A 15,535-nucleotide genomic window follows, 5' to 3' on the forward strand; every position below is an offset into this window, starting at 1 on the left:
GAAGTAGTGCAAACTTGTCTTCATTTCTTCTTTTCTTTTTTTTGAGACAGGGTTTCTCAGTAGCTATGGAGCCAGTCCTGGAACTAGCTCTGTAGACCAAGCTGGCCTCGAACTCAGAGATTCACCTGCCTATGTCTCTCAAATGCTGGGATTAAAGGCGTGTGCCACCACCGCCTAGCGCAAACTTTTCAAGCAAGAGGTATAGCATATAAATCCTGGTCACAGCAAGTGTGGCAGAGCTACCATTGCCCCAGGCACTACCAACAATTGTCTCTAAAGCACATTACTCACCAAATATATTTCTTTTTGCTCATTCCCATGCCTGATACATTATATATACAAGATAAGTATTAGCTAGATGAAAAAAGACTAGGTCAGATATCCTACCACACATTTATCTATTGTATCTAGTCCTGATACATTATATATACAAGATAAGTATTAGCTAGATGAAAAAGACTAGGTCAAATACCCTACCACACATTTATCTATTGTATCTAGTCCTGATACATTATATATACAAGATAAGTATTAGCTAGATGAAAAAGACTAGGTCAGATATCCTACCACACATTTATCTATTGTATCTAGTCCTGATACATTATATATACAAGATAAGTATTAGCTAGATGAAAAAGACTAGGTCAGATACCCTACCACACATTTATCTATTGTATCTAGTCCTGATATATCATATATACAAGATAAGTATTAGCTAGATGAAAAAGACTAGGTCAGATATCCTACCACACATTTATCTATTGTATCTAGTCCTGATACATTATATATACAAGATAAGTATTAGCTAGATGAAAAAGACTAGGTCAGATACCCTACCACACATTTATCTATTGTATCTAGTCCTGATACATTATATATACAAGATAAGTATTAGCTAGATGAAAAAGACTAGGTCAGATATCCTACCACACATTTATCTATTGTATCTAGTCCTGATATATTATATATACAAGATAAGTATTAGCTAGATGAAAAAGACTAGGTCAGATACCCTACCACACATTTATCTATTGTATCTAGTCCTGATATATCATATATACAAGATAAGTATTAGCTAGATGAAAAAGACTAGGTCAGATACCCTACCACACATTTATCTATTGTATCTAGTCCTGAGTTTTGTTTCACTTTGACACAGTCAATTTTCTTCAGCCTTCTGCAACTTCAAAAAAAAATCTGGTTAAGAACCAATAAAACCAGAAGTTTTGAAGACATGACTCGGAGAACTAATGACTGGGCAAAAGCAAGGGCCTGGACTCTATCCCAAGTACCACCATGTAAAAGATAAATAAAGTGAAGAACTGAACTAAGTACCACTGCCTAAGGCCATCCTGTGCTGGAGCAAAGCACACATACTCCTCAAGCCCCTATGAGGACCACTTAAATAATCCTCAGTAGTTATTGTGGGATTCTTATGTGCTGGCTCTTGTGTAAAGATCTCTACCTCAATTCACTAACTCAATCCCCTACAGAAATGAACCTGCAGTGTAGACCAGGCTCAAAGTGATGGTGAGCCACCTGCCTCTGCTTCCACAGCACTGGGATTAAAGGCGTGCACCACCACACCCAGTCAATGGTTCGTCACTTGATGAGAAGGACTTAGTGTCAGACAGTTCCTTGCTATGTAATTTCCTGGCCCTCTGAGCACCACAGATCTACCTCCTTATTGGCAGTCCTCCTTGGTAAAACCCTCATCTCCTCCACCACAATTCAATTCAGCGATGACTCAAAGCACAAACTGCAAGGCTATAGAGGTTAAATATGTATTCTGGTTTTCAGATGCCACACCTCATCCAAAAGATGGAAGGACTGAAGAAATTTATAGCAAACATAAACCTAAAATGATACCTCTTTCCTATTTTAACAGCCAAATTGTTAAGACTCAACCATGCTGACCTGGTCACAATGGTCTTGTCCAAATCTAAATCCTGAACCCACAGTAACTACAAGCTACTGCTGAAAAAGTAACAAAAGCCTCACCTTCCCTTTCAGTGTCTGCAAAGCATCCAAGTAAGCAGCCAGCATGGGCAGACTCAAGGTCTCCACGAGGGTGGTATGTAGCCACTGGATCAGCTTGGTGTCCCAGCTTACACTTGCCAGAGCCTGTCGCACCCTCCTTGCACACTTGTCCACAGCAACACGACGCAGCACAGGCTCATTGCAAGCCTAAAAGATGTTCATGAAAAAAGGTTGGGGGGGGGGGTGGCACATGACAACACAGAACACAGTCAATCAGTGAGGCCTGAACTAAGAGAGTTAATTATAGACAGATTTCTGATGTCTTCTTACCCCTTCGTTGGCCAAGCGTGCGAGTCGGTCAGACTGCAGGGCTTTGAGGATCTTGTTGAATAGCTTGCTCTGAGCCACTGTCCAGCCAGTCCTGTAACAGAGACTCTGAGGAATTAAAGTGTAACCTTAAGGACATTTCCCATGTATGTCCACCATACAAAGAGATACTATCACATTTTTGTTCCCATTATGGAAGCATAATGCACTGAGCATAAAATTTTGGTCACAATTCTGCCAACGAATTGGCTCACCATACACTACAAGTCAGGACCTTTGTCTGGAGTCTTTGAGTGCTTGCAAAGCTAATTATCAATCTGGTGGCTAAAATAATCATATTAGTAACCAAAGACATGGCACCAGTACACAGTTAAATTCTACTGATTATTTTCCAGATAGGGTCTCACACCAAACTGAACTCAAACTCCAAATTCCTCCTTCCTCAGTTTCCAGAATGTTGGGATTACAACATATGCCACAATGACAACAAGCATCTTTCTTTCTTTCTTATTTTTTCTTTTTTCGGTTTTTCAAGACAGGGTTTGGAGCCTGTCCTGGAACTAGTTCTTGTAGACCAGACTGGTCTCGAACTCAGAGATTTGTCTGCTTCTGCCTCCTGAGTGCTGGAACTAAAGGCATGCACCACCACAACCCGGCTTTAGTAAGCATCTTTTCTTTCTTTTTTTTTTTTTTTTTCCAGAAAATAAAGACTTTATTTCCTCAAGTGTTCTGAAACAAATCAAGTGTTCTAAAACTGGATTGGAAATCGCTTGAGTTCAGGTGTTCTGACTTAGAGACTCATGTTCCTTCAGTTAGACCAAGAGGTCCTCTTTACTCCTTTCTTGTCTTTGCAGCAAGTGCTGTCACCTGCTTGTCTTCCTTCACATAAATTCAACCACTTCCATTTCTATTCAAAGTATTTTGCATTCACAACCATTTTTGTTTTTCATGTTGTGAATTCCTGGAGACAAGCTATGAGGGATTGATTTACTTGTTTAGTAAGCATCTTTGTACTATACTAGAAACATGAGAGTAAGGCAAGAGCTCTTTTAAAATCAGTTTGAAGAGCAAAAATGCAAAAGAACTATTATCACAATTCTTTAATGTCTCAATATTGCATCCCAGTTTACATTTTTTCTGTCACAAAACTAGCAAAATGAAGTTAACATTAACCTAGTACACGGCAATAACATATAAATGTCTGCCTTCCCTATTTTTTCACAGCCCTCTGTGCCCTTCTAAACTCAGCTGTAAACTCTGCAATTACAAGTCTATCCTATTATTCTCCTTTTATTTGTTTACTTTTGGTTTTTCAAATCAGGGTTTCTCTGTATACCCTTGACTGTCCTGGAACTCACTATGTAGACCAGGCTGGCCCCGAACTCAGAGAGATCTGCTTGCCTCTGCCTCCTGAGTGCTGGGATTAAAGGCGTGCGCCACCACTGCACAGCATATCCTATTGATCTTAGCCCCACACTTCACTCCCAACATAGCAGTATAGAGCTTATTAACATCACTCCCAATCTCAGTAATTCTGATATTCCACCTATGACTAATAATCTTAAAGACAGGAGGAGAAAGGCAATAGAAGACATTTAAACTTTATTCACTCTCTGCCATCAAGAAACTCCCAATATGCTTAGCACAGTGGTGGTGGTGCACACCTTTAATGCCAGCACTAGGGAGGCAGAGACAAGTGATTTTTGTGAGTTCAAGGTCAGCCTGGTCTATAGAGCGAGTTCCAGGACAGCTCGGACAGTTACACAGAGAAACCCTGTCTCGAAAAAACAAATAAGCACAAATAACACCAAAAAAACAAATTAAAAAACCCAGTCAGACGGTGGTGGCGCACGCCTTTAATCCCAGCATTCAAGAGGCAGAGGTAGGCAGACCTGATTTGAGGTCAGCCTGGTCTACAAAAGCTAGTTGCAAGACAGGCTTCATGGTTCAAAGAAACCATGTCTCGAAAAAGCAAAACAAACAAAAACAACAACAACAAAAAAAACCCAATGACCCTGTGCTAATGAGATGGCTCTGTGGGTAAAGTGATCACTATGCAAACTTGAGGACGAGGACGTCAGTCTGTATCCCCAAACACCCGTGTAAAAGTTGGGCATGATGACATACGTCTCTAACTCTAATGCTGGGTTCAGGAGCGGGGTGAGACAGAAGGATCCCAGGGGCATTCTGGCCAGTCAGTCTAACCAATCAGCAATCTCTTCACTGAGAGAGTCTATATCAAAAACTAAGGTAGAAACCAGAGGAAGATACCAGACATCAACCTCTAGCCTCCATCTGTAGAAACACAAGTGATAACAGCTTTATAATCTACATGGTACACTCAAATACATGTATACATACATGCAAAACACACACGCACAACAAATAAAATGAAAAAATGTTAAAGTTCTTGCAATGAACCATGTGGATCCCTGTACCTTCCTAATTTCATCACCCAATGGCTGTCACTCAGTTTAGTTCAGTAAGCTCTTCTGTCCCTGATCAATATTATCCATTCCCTTACATTCATGTGCATCATGCATAGTCCTGTATCTGGAGCCTTTCATTCTTCCCTAAATTCTAACAGTAATGTCCTCTTTCCTCTCCTGCGAGATCACTGTTAAATATCACCTTCTACTGAGGCCTCCCTGACCCTTTTATACCACCCTGGGATTCTCTAGCTCCATTTTCCAATAACATCATTACCTCACATTTCAGCCATTCTGTGTATGGTTCCCTTTGTTAGAATGTAAAAGTCAAGCCCAATAGTTCATGTTTTCCTTTCCCTTCAGATCACTGAAATGTACAATATATTTACCCTAAGCCGGGCGGTGGTGGCGCACGCCTTTAATCCCAGCACTCGGGAGGCAGAGGCAGGCGGATCTCTGTGAGTTCGAGACCAGCCTGGTCTACAAGAGCTAGTTCCAGGATAGGCTTCAAAGCTACAGAGAAACCCTGTCTTGAAAAAACCAATATATTTACCCTAGTAGCATCTCTCCATGTACAGTGATTCTCAGGTGATCCTGAGACTTGCATGTGGCCATGGGAGGAAACAATGTCCACAAACAGTATAGAAAAAGCTTTCCAGAGACAGATATATTTCCATTTTAATGTACTTCTTGTTTCTTAATCATTAGTTGAATTCTACCCTATCTGTAAGCACTAAGATTATTGTGTGTGTAGTGTATAATGTAGATGGGGTGTCAATGTGTGTACATGTGGAAGCCAGAGAGGTTGAATTTAGGTGTCCTCTTTATCTTTCTCCATATTGTTTGAAACATGGTCTCTCACAGACCCTGGTACTCAATGATTGACTAAATGGCTGTCCAGCAAGTTCCAAGGACCCCCATCTCCTTCCTCTCGAACACTGGGGTCACAGATATATATTGCCATACCCAGCTTTTTTTATGTAGGTGCTGAAGACCCAAACTCAGGCCCTGACGCTTACACAAAAGCCATATCTTACCCACTGAGCCATATCTCTCCTCAGCCCTTCCTTAGTTATTACTCTATTTCCACTATGAAATCCAAAATGATATGAGGAAGAAGTATGATCTGAACAAAAAAGTAAAAATATATTTAGAAATGACTACCATACAACACATGAATTAAATTTGAAAGCCACACAGAGTCTAAAGTCTCAGGAAAAAAATTCTTGTGACTGTTGCTACACATACAACAAAGTGAACCAAACCCAAACATGTTCTATGCATTCTGTCAGCTTCGTGGGAGGCTGAAAAATGAAATGGGCAGAGGGAAAAGATCTAACCAAAGATTAAGATAAAGGGCATGCTAAAGATATAATTAAGTAAAAATGCAAAAACAGGAGACCAAATTTTAAATACAAGCCTAAACAGTCAAGGAGCTGATGGGAACTGTGGTGAGTCAACTGCCCTCCCCTTGGGCCTAAATCTATTTAATTTTCATGAGTGCAAGAAATCCATTTTCTTTGCTCCATAGATGAGATCAGATAGTCTTTTGTTTTCTTCAGTCTGACCAACCTGAATGATATGCTGATGTCAGGCTTATCTGAGCTAAAGCAAGCAAAATAGCACACTGGTCCTAGGAAATCTGACTCTTCTTTCCCTTTTTTTTTTTCTTTTTTAAAGAGACAAGGTCTCACTATGTAACCCATGCTGTTCTCAAATTTAGATTCTCCTATCTGTTTCCAAAAAGCTGGAATTATAGACATATGCCACAAAGCCAGACAAGCCCAGTATTTTCAAAGGTAATTATTAATTCCCTGATTCTGTTCCAAGGGAGACTGATTCAATGCAAAAATGTCTAAATGAATGGAGGTCAGAAAAAGGGCACTGAATCACCTGAAACCAGAGTTACAATTGTTATAAGCCATGACTTGAGTGTTGGAAACAGAACTCTGGCCCTTTGCAAGAACAGCAAATGCTCTTCACCACTGAGCCATCTCTCCAACACCAGATTTTTTTTAAATTGTGTATGTGCATGGGACTAGTGTGTGATGGGACTAGGCACATGCCATGGCATTATATGGTCAGAACTTTGGAGAGCAATTCTTTTCCTATTTTACATGAGTTCTGGTAATTGAACTCAGGTCAACTTGCACCACACTTGTGTTTTGGCAAATTCCAACTCATTGACCCCATTGAAAAGAATTTAAAAAAAAAAACAAAAAAGATTCTCTTATTTATTAATTTGTTTATTTATTTATTTATTCACTCATTCATTTATTCATTATTTGTTTTGAGACACGGTCTCTCTACATAGCCCTGGCTGTTCTGGAACTCACTATGCACACCAGGATGATTTCAAACTCAGAGATCTACCTGCCTCTGCTTCCTAAGTACTGGAACTCTAGGTGTGCGCCACCATGCCCAGTCTAAAGAAATTTTTTAAGTGAAAAGTTAAACAGAGCAAGACAAAAAACATCAGAAAAGCTCAATTAAATCACACAATTAAGAAAGGGAAGAATAAAAGAAAGGAAAAGAAAATGGGCAAGTGGTAAGGAAGGAGGGAAAACAATCCACCAGTTTTGGACTTGAAATACCAAACATTCGACTTGATATATACATACATATCATAGTACATAATCACATAAAGTTCAGAAAAGGAGAATGGGAAGATTTTTGGTTGAACATCTAAAGTTTTGATTTTTAAGATAGACAGCCTACTTTCCAGTACTAGATTTAAAAAAAAAGAAAAGAAAAAAAAAACCAACAACAAAACTTAAATGTTTTAAAACTCACCTGAGCAAATGCATCTAATGCAACTTTCTATCTGATGAATGAACAGATGGGGGATAGCTGGCCCAACATCTTCAGGACTATATTACTGGCCACCAAATAGAATTTTCAACAATCCTCCAAGGTATATGACTGTGACACACAAACACAAGAACATGACCCAGACCCAGTCAGCTAACTTCTTGGATAGGAAATCAGAATGTAAACACACGAGGGATTATAGATCATTTGGTCCCTGACATAACCACAAAACTCTTGTTTTGGTGAAAAAGCGCCATGGGCAATATCATGAATAGGCATAGCTGTATTCCAATTAATTGTTAATCATAGACACTGAAATTAAAATTTTATGTGTCATGAAATAATATCTTTTTCTCCAAACACTTAAAACAAATACTCTTAAGGCATACAAAACCAAGCAATGGACCAAATTTGGCACATGGATCAGTTTAACAACCCCTTCCTGATCTAGACAATTAAATCAAACAGAGATTGAAACCATTTCATCAAATACCAGCCATCATTAGATAAAACTAGGATTAGATGATGGTAGTAAATTTTGTTTCCTACACACAAAATGATCCATAGGAAGTTTCTACTGAATAATTCAAGGGTCAGGGAAAAGAGTCCTAACAAAGAATGGAAGTTTCTGACTTTACAGATATAAGCCAATCCGTCGTCTCCCTGAAGATAAAAATCTAGATTCTGGGGAGCTGTCCTCTAGAGCTGTCCACGGAGGTCTCAGAGTGGAAACTGTAATTTTACATGGCTTATACAGGAAGAAAGGAAGCAGCAGTTTAACAATCAAGAGAAAGAAGACAATATGATGATTATAATCACAACAGAGGCAACTGCAAACTTCCAAACAAGCTACAGAAAAATGATGACCTCTTGAGCTAAGCTAATAAGTACTAACAAATAATGAAATCAGCTATCTGCAAAAGTGACCTAACCAAAGAGGTAGCTTAAAGCCTGTTGATATTAAACCACCACCCAAATCTTACCAGACACCAAAACACAGTCAGTTTATTTCAGAATAACAAAACCCTATTAGTGTGCAGTGGTCATCTGAACAGAAGATGGAGGTTCCCTATGAGACTAGAGAAAGACAAGCCAAAGAGAGGACTCTCAAGTGTATTCTGTAGCACCCAGCAGGTGAAAGGGCACCCTAGTTACTTGATGTGCCCATCTTTCTCCTGTAAAGATTCTCCACGTACCCACCCCAGGGAACAGAATGCCTTCTCAGACTTTTCAACTGTGACTGGACACTCTAGCCAGGCACTCCAGTGTCTCTTCTGCTTTGCAGTTTTATCTTTCCTTATAAATTAAGAAACTAGTGACCATTTATGGTGGCACACACACACACACACACACACACACACACACAAACATATATATATAGTGGGGGGGCAGACTTGGCTTTTACAATAAAACCATTTATAAAAGTAAATAAAGGCAAGGCATGGGAGTGACACACCTATAATCCCAGCATACAGAAGGTAGAGGTACAAGGATCAGGTCAACCCTAGTTACATAGGGAGTCTACATCGGACCAGAGACCCTGTCTCAAAAATCAATAAAGGTGGCTCAACAACTGTAAGCACTTGCTGCTCTTACAGAGGACTAGAGTTCAGTTCCCAGCATCCATATCAGACAATCCACAAGTGCCTGCAGCTCCAGAGGATCCAACAATCTCTTCTGGCCTTCAAGGTCACCCACCACACATGGTATACACTGGCATATACTCATAAACAAATATATATGAATATAAAATCAATCTTTTAAAAAAATGACTGTAAAAAAGCATTAACTGGTTTTTTAAAAGTCCTTCAATTCTCTCAGACATTTGTTCCCATATGTTTTAAAAGCCATATTTTTAACTGTGTGTGTGCACATTTGTAGATATGTACATGTGCATTCAGGTGCCCAAGTAGAAAAGAGGCATCGCCCTTGGAACTGGAATTACAGGTAGTTGTGAGCTGCCGAATATATGGTTCTCTGAAGAGCAGTATATCTCTTGACCTCTGAACTATCTCTCTAGTCCCTCTCATCTTTTTAAAATTAATCCTGCCGTGGAGTTATATCCCCAACCTTAAAAAATTATATTTTAAAGCAATTCAGGCATATTAGCTTTACACATGACTCCAAACATTAACCTAACTTCAGATCATATAAATGCAGATCTTACAAATATAAATTTAGCTTTTTTAGGTCAAGCACATCATATGGTGCTGGGTCTCACACATGCCAGAAAATGCTTTACCACTCTGCTCTATCTCCAACCCCCTACCTCTTATAAAAATATTAAGGTTTCACTATGCTGTCCAGACATATCTTGAATTCTTAAGTGCAAGTCCTCCTCCTGCCTAGGCCTTCTAAGGTGCTGCAACTACAGACATCTGTAACTATGTACGTCAGTCAATGTGATAGTTAGGGACAGTGAGGAAGGTAACTGAGATGCAACTCCTGCTGCCAAGTGGTTCATAGCAGTGAGCTGAGATACAATGCAGAATAAAAAGAACATCTCCATTTACACAGCTACAAAAAAACTAAACTCCAGCAAAATGTTTCAATGAAGATGATATCCAAGAATCACAGGTACTAACCATTAAACCCAAAGTGACCAATTTGATCAAGGAATGGCCTACCTGTTGACATGTTCTTCCCAGTCTTCTGGTGGAGGAGGAGCATCTGCATCTGTCCTGGCGAAGATAACATGCCGCTCACACTCGTTCATCACACTTCGCGCCTTCTGATTGTCATACAGTGGAACAGGAGTTGACGTGACTGTCTCCACATCTATTGGAACGTCTGATTCACTGTAAACAGGTGAGGAAATAGGACCAAGCCACACACACTTCACACAACATAAGTGCTTAGCAATCATCTTGTTGCCAAATAAAAAATGTCTATTGAACATAATTAGCTTTAAATGATGAGCAAGCTCATCACATCCATAAGAAAATTTTGATCCAAAGTCATCTTCCCCACACTATCATCTTGCGCGCGCTCTCTCTCTCTCTCTCTCTCTCTCTCTCTCTCTCTCTCTCTCTCTCTCTCTCTCTCTCTCTCTCTCTCTCTCTCTCTCTGTCTCCCTCCCTCCCTGATATGGCTTGGGAAATGCAGTCATTATACTTTTAGTGGCTTTGGTCTTTTCTTTTGAAGCAGTTTCACACTGGCCTGAAATTGACTATGTTGTCTAGGCTAGCATTGAACCATGGTTGTTGTTTAAGATTTTTAAAACAATTTTTGTGTATGTACGCAAGTGGTTATGTGCACATGAGCTTATGTCCACAGAGGCCAGAGACATCTGACATGGGTGCTCTGTAAGAGTATGTGATCTTAACTGCTGACTCATCTCTCTCCAACTCCTAGCCTTAACCTCCTGACACTCCTCTTGCCTCACCAAATCCTAGGACTATAGGCATGAGCTACCACACTGGCTCCAAAGTCTTTTTAAAATGTAGTTATATAAAAACTAACAACAACAACAATATACATACATCTCTCTCTCTCTCTCTCTCTCTCTCTCTCTCTCCCCTCTGTGTGTGTGTGGAGAGAGAGAGAGAGAGAGAGAGAGAGAGAGAGAGAGAGAAATACATCCACAAGCAAATAATCGGCTATCTAGGCATATTGTCCAAATGCAGAAACCACACGAGGCTACCTAAACTTATTAAGGTAAAATAGGATTAAAAATTTATTCCTGGGAGGCAGAGGCAGGTGGATCTCTGAGTTTGGGGCCTGCCTTGTCTTCAGAGCAAGTTCCAAGATAGCCAAGGCTACAGAGAACCCTTGACGGGGGCTGGAGAGATGGCTCAGAGGTTAAGAGCATTGCCTGCTCTTCCAAAGGTCCTGAGTTCAATTCCCAGCAACCACATGGTGGCTCACAGCCATCTGTAATGGGGTCTGGTGCCCTCTTCTGGCCTGTAGGCATACACACAGAATATTGTGTATACATAATGAATAAATAAATATATATATATATAAAAAAAGAGAATCCTTGACTTGTGTAGGAGGGTTCTGTTCCTCAGGTCCAGAGAGATGGCTCAACAGTTTAAAGTGCTTGCTGCTCTTTCAGAGAACTCAGGTTTGACTCCCAGCACCGACATGAGATGGCTCACAACTACCTGTAACTACAGCTCCACGGATCTGATGCCTCCGACCTCTGAGGACACTGTCACTCAATGTACATACCCACACTCATAAACACAACTAAAAATAAAATAAATCTTCCAATAAAGCCAGTTACTCAATCACTGAGCTTCATTTTAAGAAAATGCCATGAGATACCAACACATGAGTTTTAATGTAAGCAAGATTTTTTTTAACACAATAAAAAAAAATTAAAATTCTAAGTAAAGATTCAAGTCAGAGGCATTAGGATTATGCTGGAATGTTCCTGTAAGTCATGGCTCACGGACCTTGATTAAACTAGAAGTCAACAAAATGTTACTATCATTATGCAATAAAAACCTGTCTTCTGAGCTGGGTAGTGGTACAGGTCTTTAATGCTAGTACATGGGAGGTGCCAGCCTGGTCTACATAGAGAGTTCCAGGATAGCGAGGGCTACATAGAGAGACCATGCCTCAAACAAACCTACTCCTCTAATCCACACCTAAGACTGCAAACCTAATACTTGAGAGGCAGTGTTAGAAATATTTCTTAAAACAAGCTCTCCGCCTATGCAATTAATCCCAATCAGACTGAATCAGATCAAATTAAAAGACTGCGTTCTCGGGTGGCCCGATTGCGGGGGAGGGAAGACACCTACATGACCATCACCAGAGAGAAAGAGGGAAAACCATGTGATTATTTTCTGGGGAGCAGTTTAAATAGCCTGTGGGACTGGTCTTGACCTTTCCTGGGTAGGGGTCAAGGTCTGGTGGGCTCCCTTGAGGTGTTCAGACCAAGGCAAGGGGGGAGGGGGCGGGAAGGATTCCAAAACTAGAGGCCAGAGGCTGGGATTACAGGCAGCAACAAGAAAATCAAGTTTGTTGCCACCCTTAGCCACACTGCAAGTTCCAGGTTGGCCAGGGGAACAGAGTAAGACCCTGTTCCAAAAGGGTTTGTGTGTTCCAAACACACAAACTAATCAAGGTGGCATATTACCTATTATCCTAGCACCTGAGAGATGCAGGAAGGTCAAGAGTTCAAAATCATGGAGAGAGGACTGGTGTGTGTGTGTAAACAAAACAAACTTCAAAACTCCAACAAACCAAAAAAACATCCAACATTCTACACTTGCTTAAAAACACATATGATCCCTAACTCATAAAGGTAGGTGTGTAGCGGTGTGTATGTGTGCTGTCTGTATAAAGAACCTACTACTCCCACAAGAACAAACCTTGTGTTTGAGGAAAGATTAAACAAAACAAAAAACAAAGACAAAATCTCTTATCCAAAATTTTTTAATGATCAGACTAGAGCATTTCTACAAACCCTGATATGGGTGAGATCAGAACGTTTAAAATAATTAATTAGTTAAGTCAAATGTAACCAAATCACTTATCAAGATAGTAAATTTTTGAAATTTTCTTACCCTCTAACGTAGGGTGGCTGGAAATATAATGAGACTTAGGAGGGTTTAAGATTAACCCACTGGTGGCTTTCTGTAAGAAGGTAAGAATGAAAGCAATGTCTTGGGAGTTCCCTCCGAATCTGTGAATCTGTGCACTATAGCCAGGGAAAGCGAAGAATAGATTGTGGCCACTGTCAAGCAAATCAAATGCTGCAGTAAAGCGACAAGGAAATCCTTCAGTTTCCTCCTTCCACACAAGCTCTATGACACTCTTCTAAGTGGAGTAGGCTGTGTGTTCATTTGCACATCGTGCTTTCCTAACTCACATCTGGAAATGTCTGAAGATGTCCACACTTGCTTATGCTGCTCATCCAAGATCTCCAGTCACTCCCCTCCCCCAATCACTCCCAAGTACACCTCTAATCCCCCCACATGATCACTGCCAAGATCAGGCACAAGTAGCCCTTAAGAAGGAAACCCAAACTCACATGGTATTCTCAAACTCACATAGTATTCTCTTGCTGCCGACGGGGAGTTACAAAGAGCATGCGGGTGGGTCGGGCACTACTGGCATCTGGGTGGGCACTCCATGGTTTAGCATAGCTATGATCCAAAAAAACGAGGTCCAGCTCCCGCTCATGCACTGAAAGCTGGAACAGCAGAGAGGTACCCATCCGCCGAGCTGAAGTCTGGAAGTCCCTTTCCCCACCCCGGTGGGCCATGTCAATGGTCAGGCAGTCAAGTCAGGGTGTGAGTATCTGCATGCTAGTGACCTGCAGTGAAACGTGGCTTGTCAACTCAGTATTGTCAATTTCTCCCAACTTACACTATCATATAAATAGGCTTTTGTGCCTATCATTCTTATCATCGATCATGCACAACTCTGTCCACCGAGGTGGGAGTTCCCACACCACTACCAAAAAGGTACGGCGCCATACAAAATCCTTGACAAGACTCCACGGTCCACAAAGACCTGGACTTTGTTTGCAAGGTACAGTGGCACACGCCTTTTAATCCCTCAACTGAGACGGATCTCTATGAGTTCGAGGACAGCCCGGTCTATATAGGGAATTCGATGACAACCAAAGCTACATAGTGAGCTCCTGACTCAAAAAAAAAAAAAAAAAAGTTAAGAAAAACAAGACCTAGATCTGCTATGCAATTTTCTTCCTGGGTGGTAAAGGTTTCTGGCAAACAAGAGGAAATCACAAGCATGAATTCTCCAATCCCCCTAAAGAGGACTTGGGCAGGGCCTGTGGGCTCGGGCGCCCCTGGAACAAGCCAGGCACCATGGGCGTCCAGGAAGCTGATCGCTGCCAAGGGCTCCAGGCTTCCCCCGCTTTGGGCTGAGATCAAGGGGCGTCTCCTAGGATCACGTTCCAAAGTTTTGCACCGACCTCTGGTTACACCCAGAGTTTTGAAAAGGTAAACACGAGAGCCCGCCCTCAGCCCGTGCCGGGACGGGCCCTCGGGCCTTTCTTCTTTCCTTCGCCCTCCCTCAACCAGGCGCCCGGCAAACTGCCCGCTCCTCCGAGAGCTTCCAGCCACAGGGCCGCAAAACCTCCAAACGGCCCACCAGGGCGGCACGGCGACGGCGGTGGCTCGGCGGCCAGGGCGACTGGGCCAAGGTCAACCCGAGTTCGTGACGACGAGGAGGAGCCGCCCGGCCCCGCCTCCCGGGGCCCACGTCGGCCCCGCGCCTCGGCCGCCCCAGCGCCGTCTTGGCCTCCCGCGCCTGGTCCGTGGCTCCAGCCCCGGCGCCCGCCCCCCGCATGCCCGCGGAGCCCCGAGGGCCTCGCCCAGGCCGTCGCCCGCCGCCTCGAACCCCACGGCCCGCCACCCGCGCCGAGCCAGACCCGCGTCTCACCCGCAGTCGTCGGCCGCGCGCTCGCCCGAGCCGGATGCCAGCGCGCGTGCGCTTTACCGCCTCCGCGCCGGGCGCGGTGGGCTCGGGGGAAAACGCGGAACTGGATAGCTGTCTGGGAACCGCACGGCGGTGAGCTGCAAAACCCGGAACGGATTTACACCCGCGATTTCATTGGCTGGTGGATAGTGCCGAAAAAGACACACAACTCCGAGGCAGAGACGTCCTCCCTCTGTGTTTTCTGCAGGAAAAGTGTGAGGAGGGCAAAGAATAAGATAGTTGAGAGAACCAAAGTGTTTGGTGTCCCCACCGCAGTCAGTTTTGTCCCTTTGGCCATTAGAGGCTAGGTTCAATTTGTAGTAGGAGGGTGGGAGTTACATTCAGTCTAGCACGATGATGTATCCCTGTAATTCCAGCACGCGGGAGGCTGAGACGAGAGGATCGCAGTGAATTCCGGGACAACCTCTGAGCTACACAGTGACACCCTCTCTCAGAACTTCAAAACAAAGCGGAGAGGGGTAGAGGGAAAGCTTTGCAGAGTGCTGGGAACCAACACTAGTGCTCAGCGGAGTTTAAGGAAGAAAGGGAAGTCGGTAGAGTTCAGACCGGCGCGAGGTAGAGGTGGG

General features: G+C 42.6%; 1 protein-coding gene across 6 annotated transcripts in view; it reads right to left on the reverse strand.

Annotated features, from left to right (window-relative positions):
• The window catches only part of Kansl3 (KAT8 regulatory NSL complex subunit 3), a 35,473-nt gene extending 20,486 nt beyond the window's left edge, over window positions 1-14,987 (reverse strand). For 2 of the 6 annotated variants that reach the window (XM_038341957.1, XM_038341955.1), the window contains exons 1-5: window positions 14,913-14,987; window positions 13,553-13,818; window positions 10,175-10,345; window positions 2,311-2,401; window positions 2,002-2,187 (exon numbers count right to left, since the gene is read on the reverse strand). In XM_038341957.1, coding sequence (XP_038197885.1) covers window positions 2,002-2,187; window positions 2,311-2,401; window positions 10,175-10,345; window positions 13,553-13,767 — 663 coding nt within the window. In that variant the 5' untranslated portion in view covers window positions 13,768-13,818; window positions 14,913-14,987. Of the gene's footprint in view, window positions 1-2,001; window positions 2,188-2,310; window positions 2,402-7,529; window positions 7,659-10,174; window positions 10,346-13,066; window positions 13,110-13,533; window positions 13,819-14,442; window positions 14,662-14,912 lie in introns of those variants that run through there. The other 4 variants (XM_038341956.1, XM_038341958.1, XM_038341959.1 and 1 more) reach the window with 4 other exon arrangements.
• Window positions 14,988-15,535: the final 548 nt, after the last annotated feature.

The sequence above is a fragment of the Arvicola amphibius genome, chromosome 9 (genome assembly GCF_903992535.2).
Source record: "Arvicola amphibius chromosome 9, mArvAmp1.2, whole genome shotgun sequence".
In the NCBI taxonomy this organism is placed as follows: Eukaryota; Metazoa; Chordata; class Mammalia; order Rodentia; family Cricetidae; genus Arvicola; species Arvicola amphibius.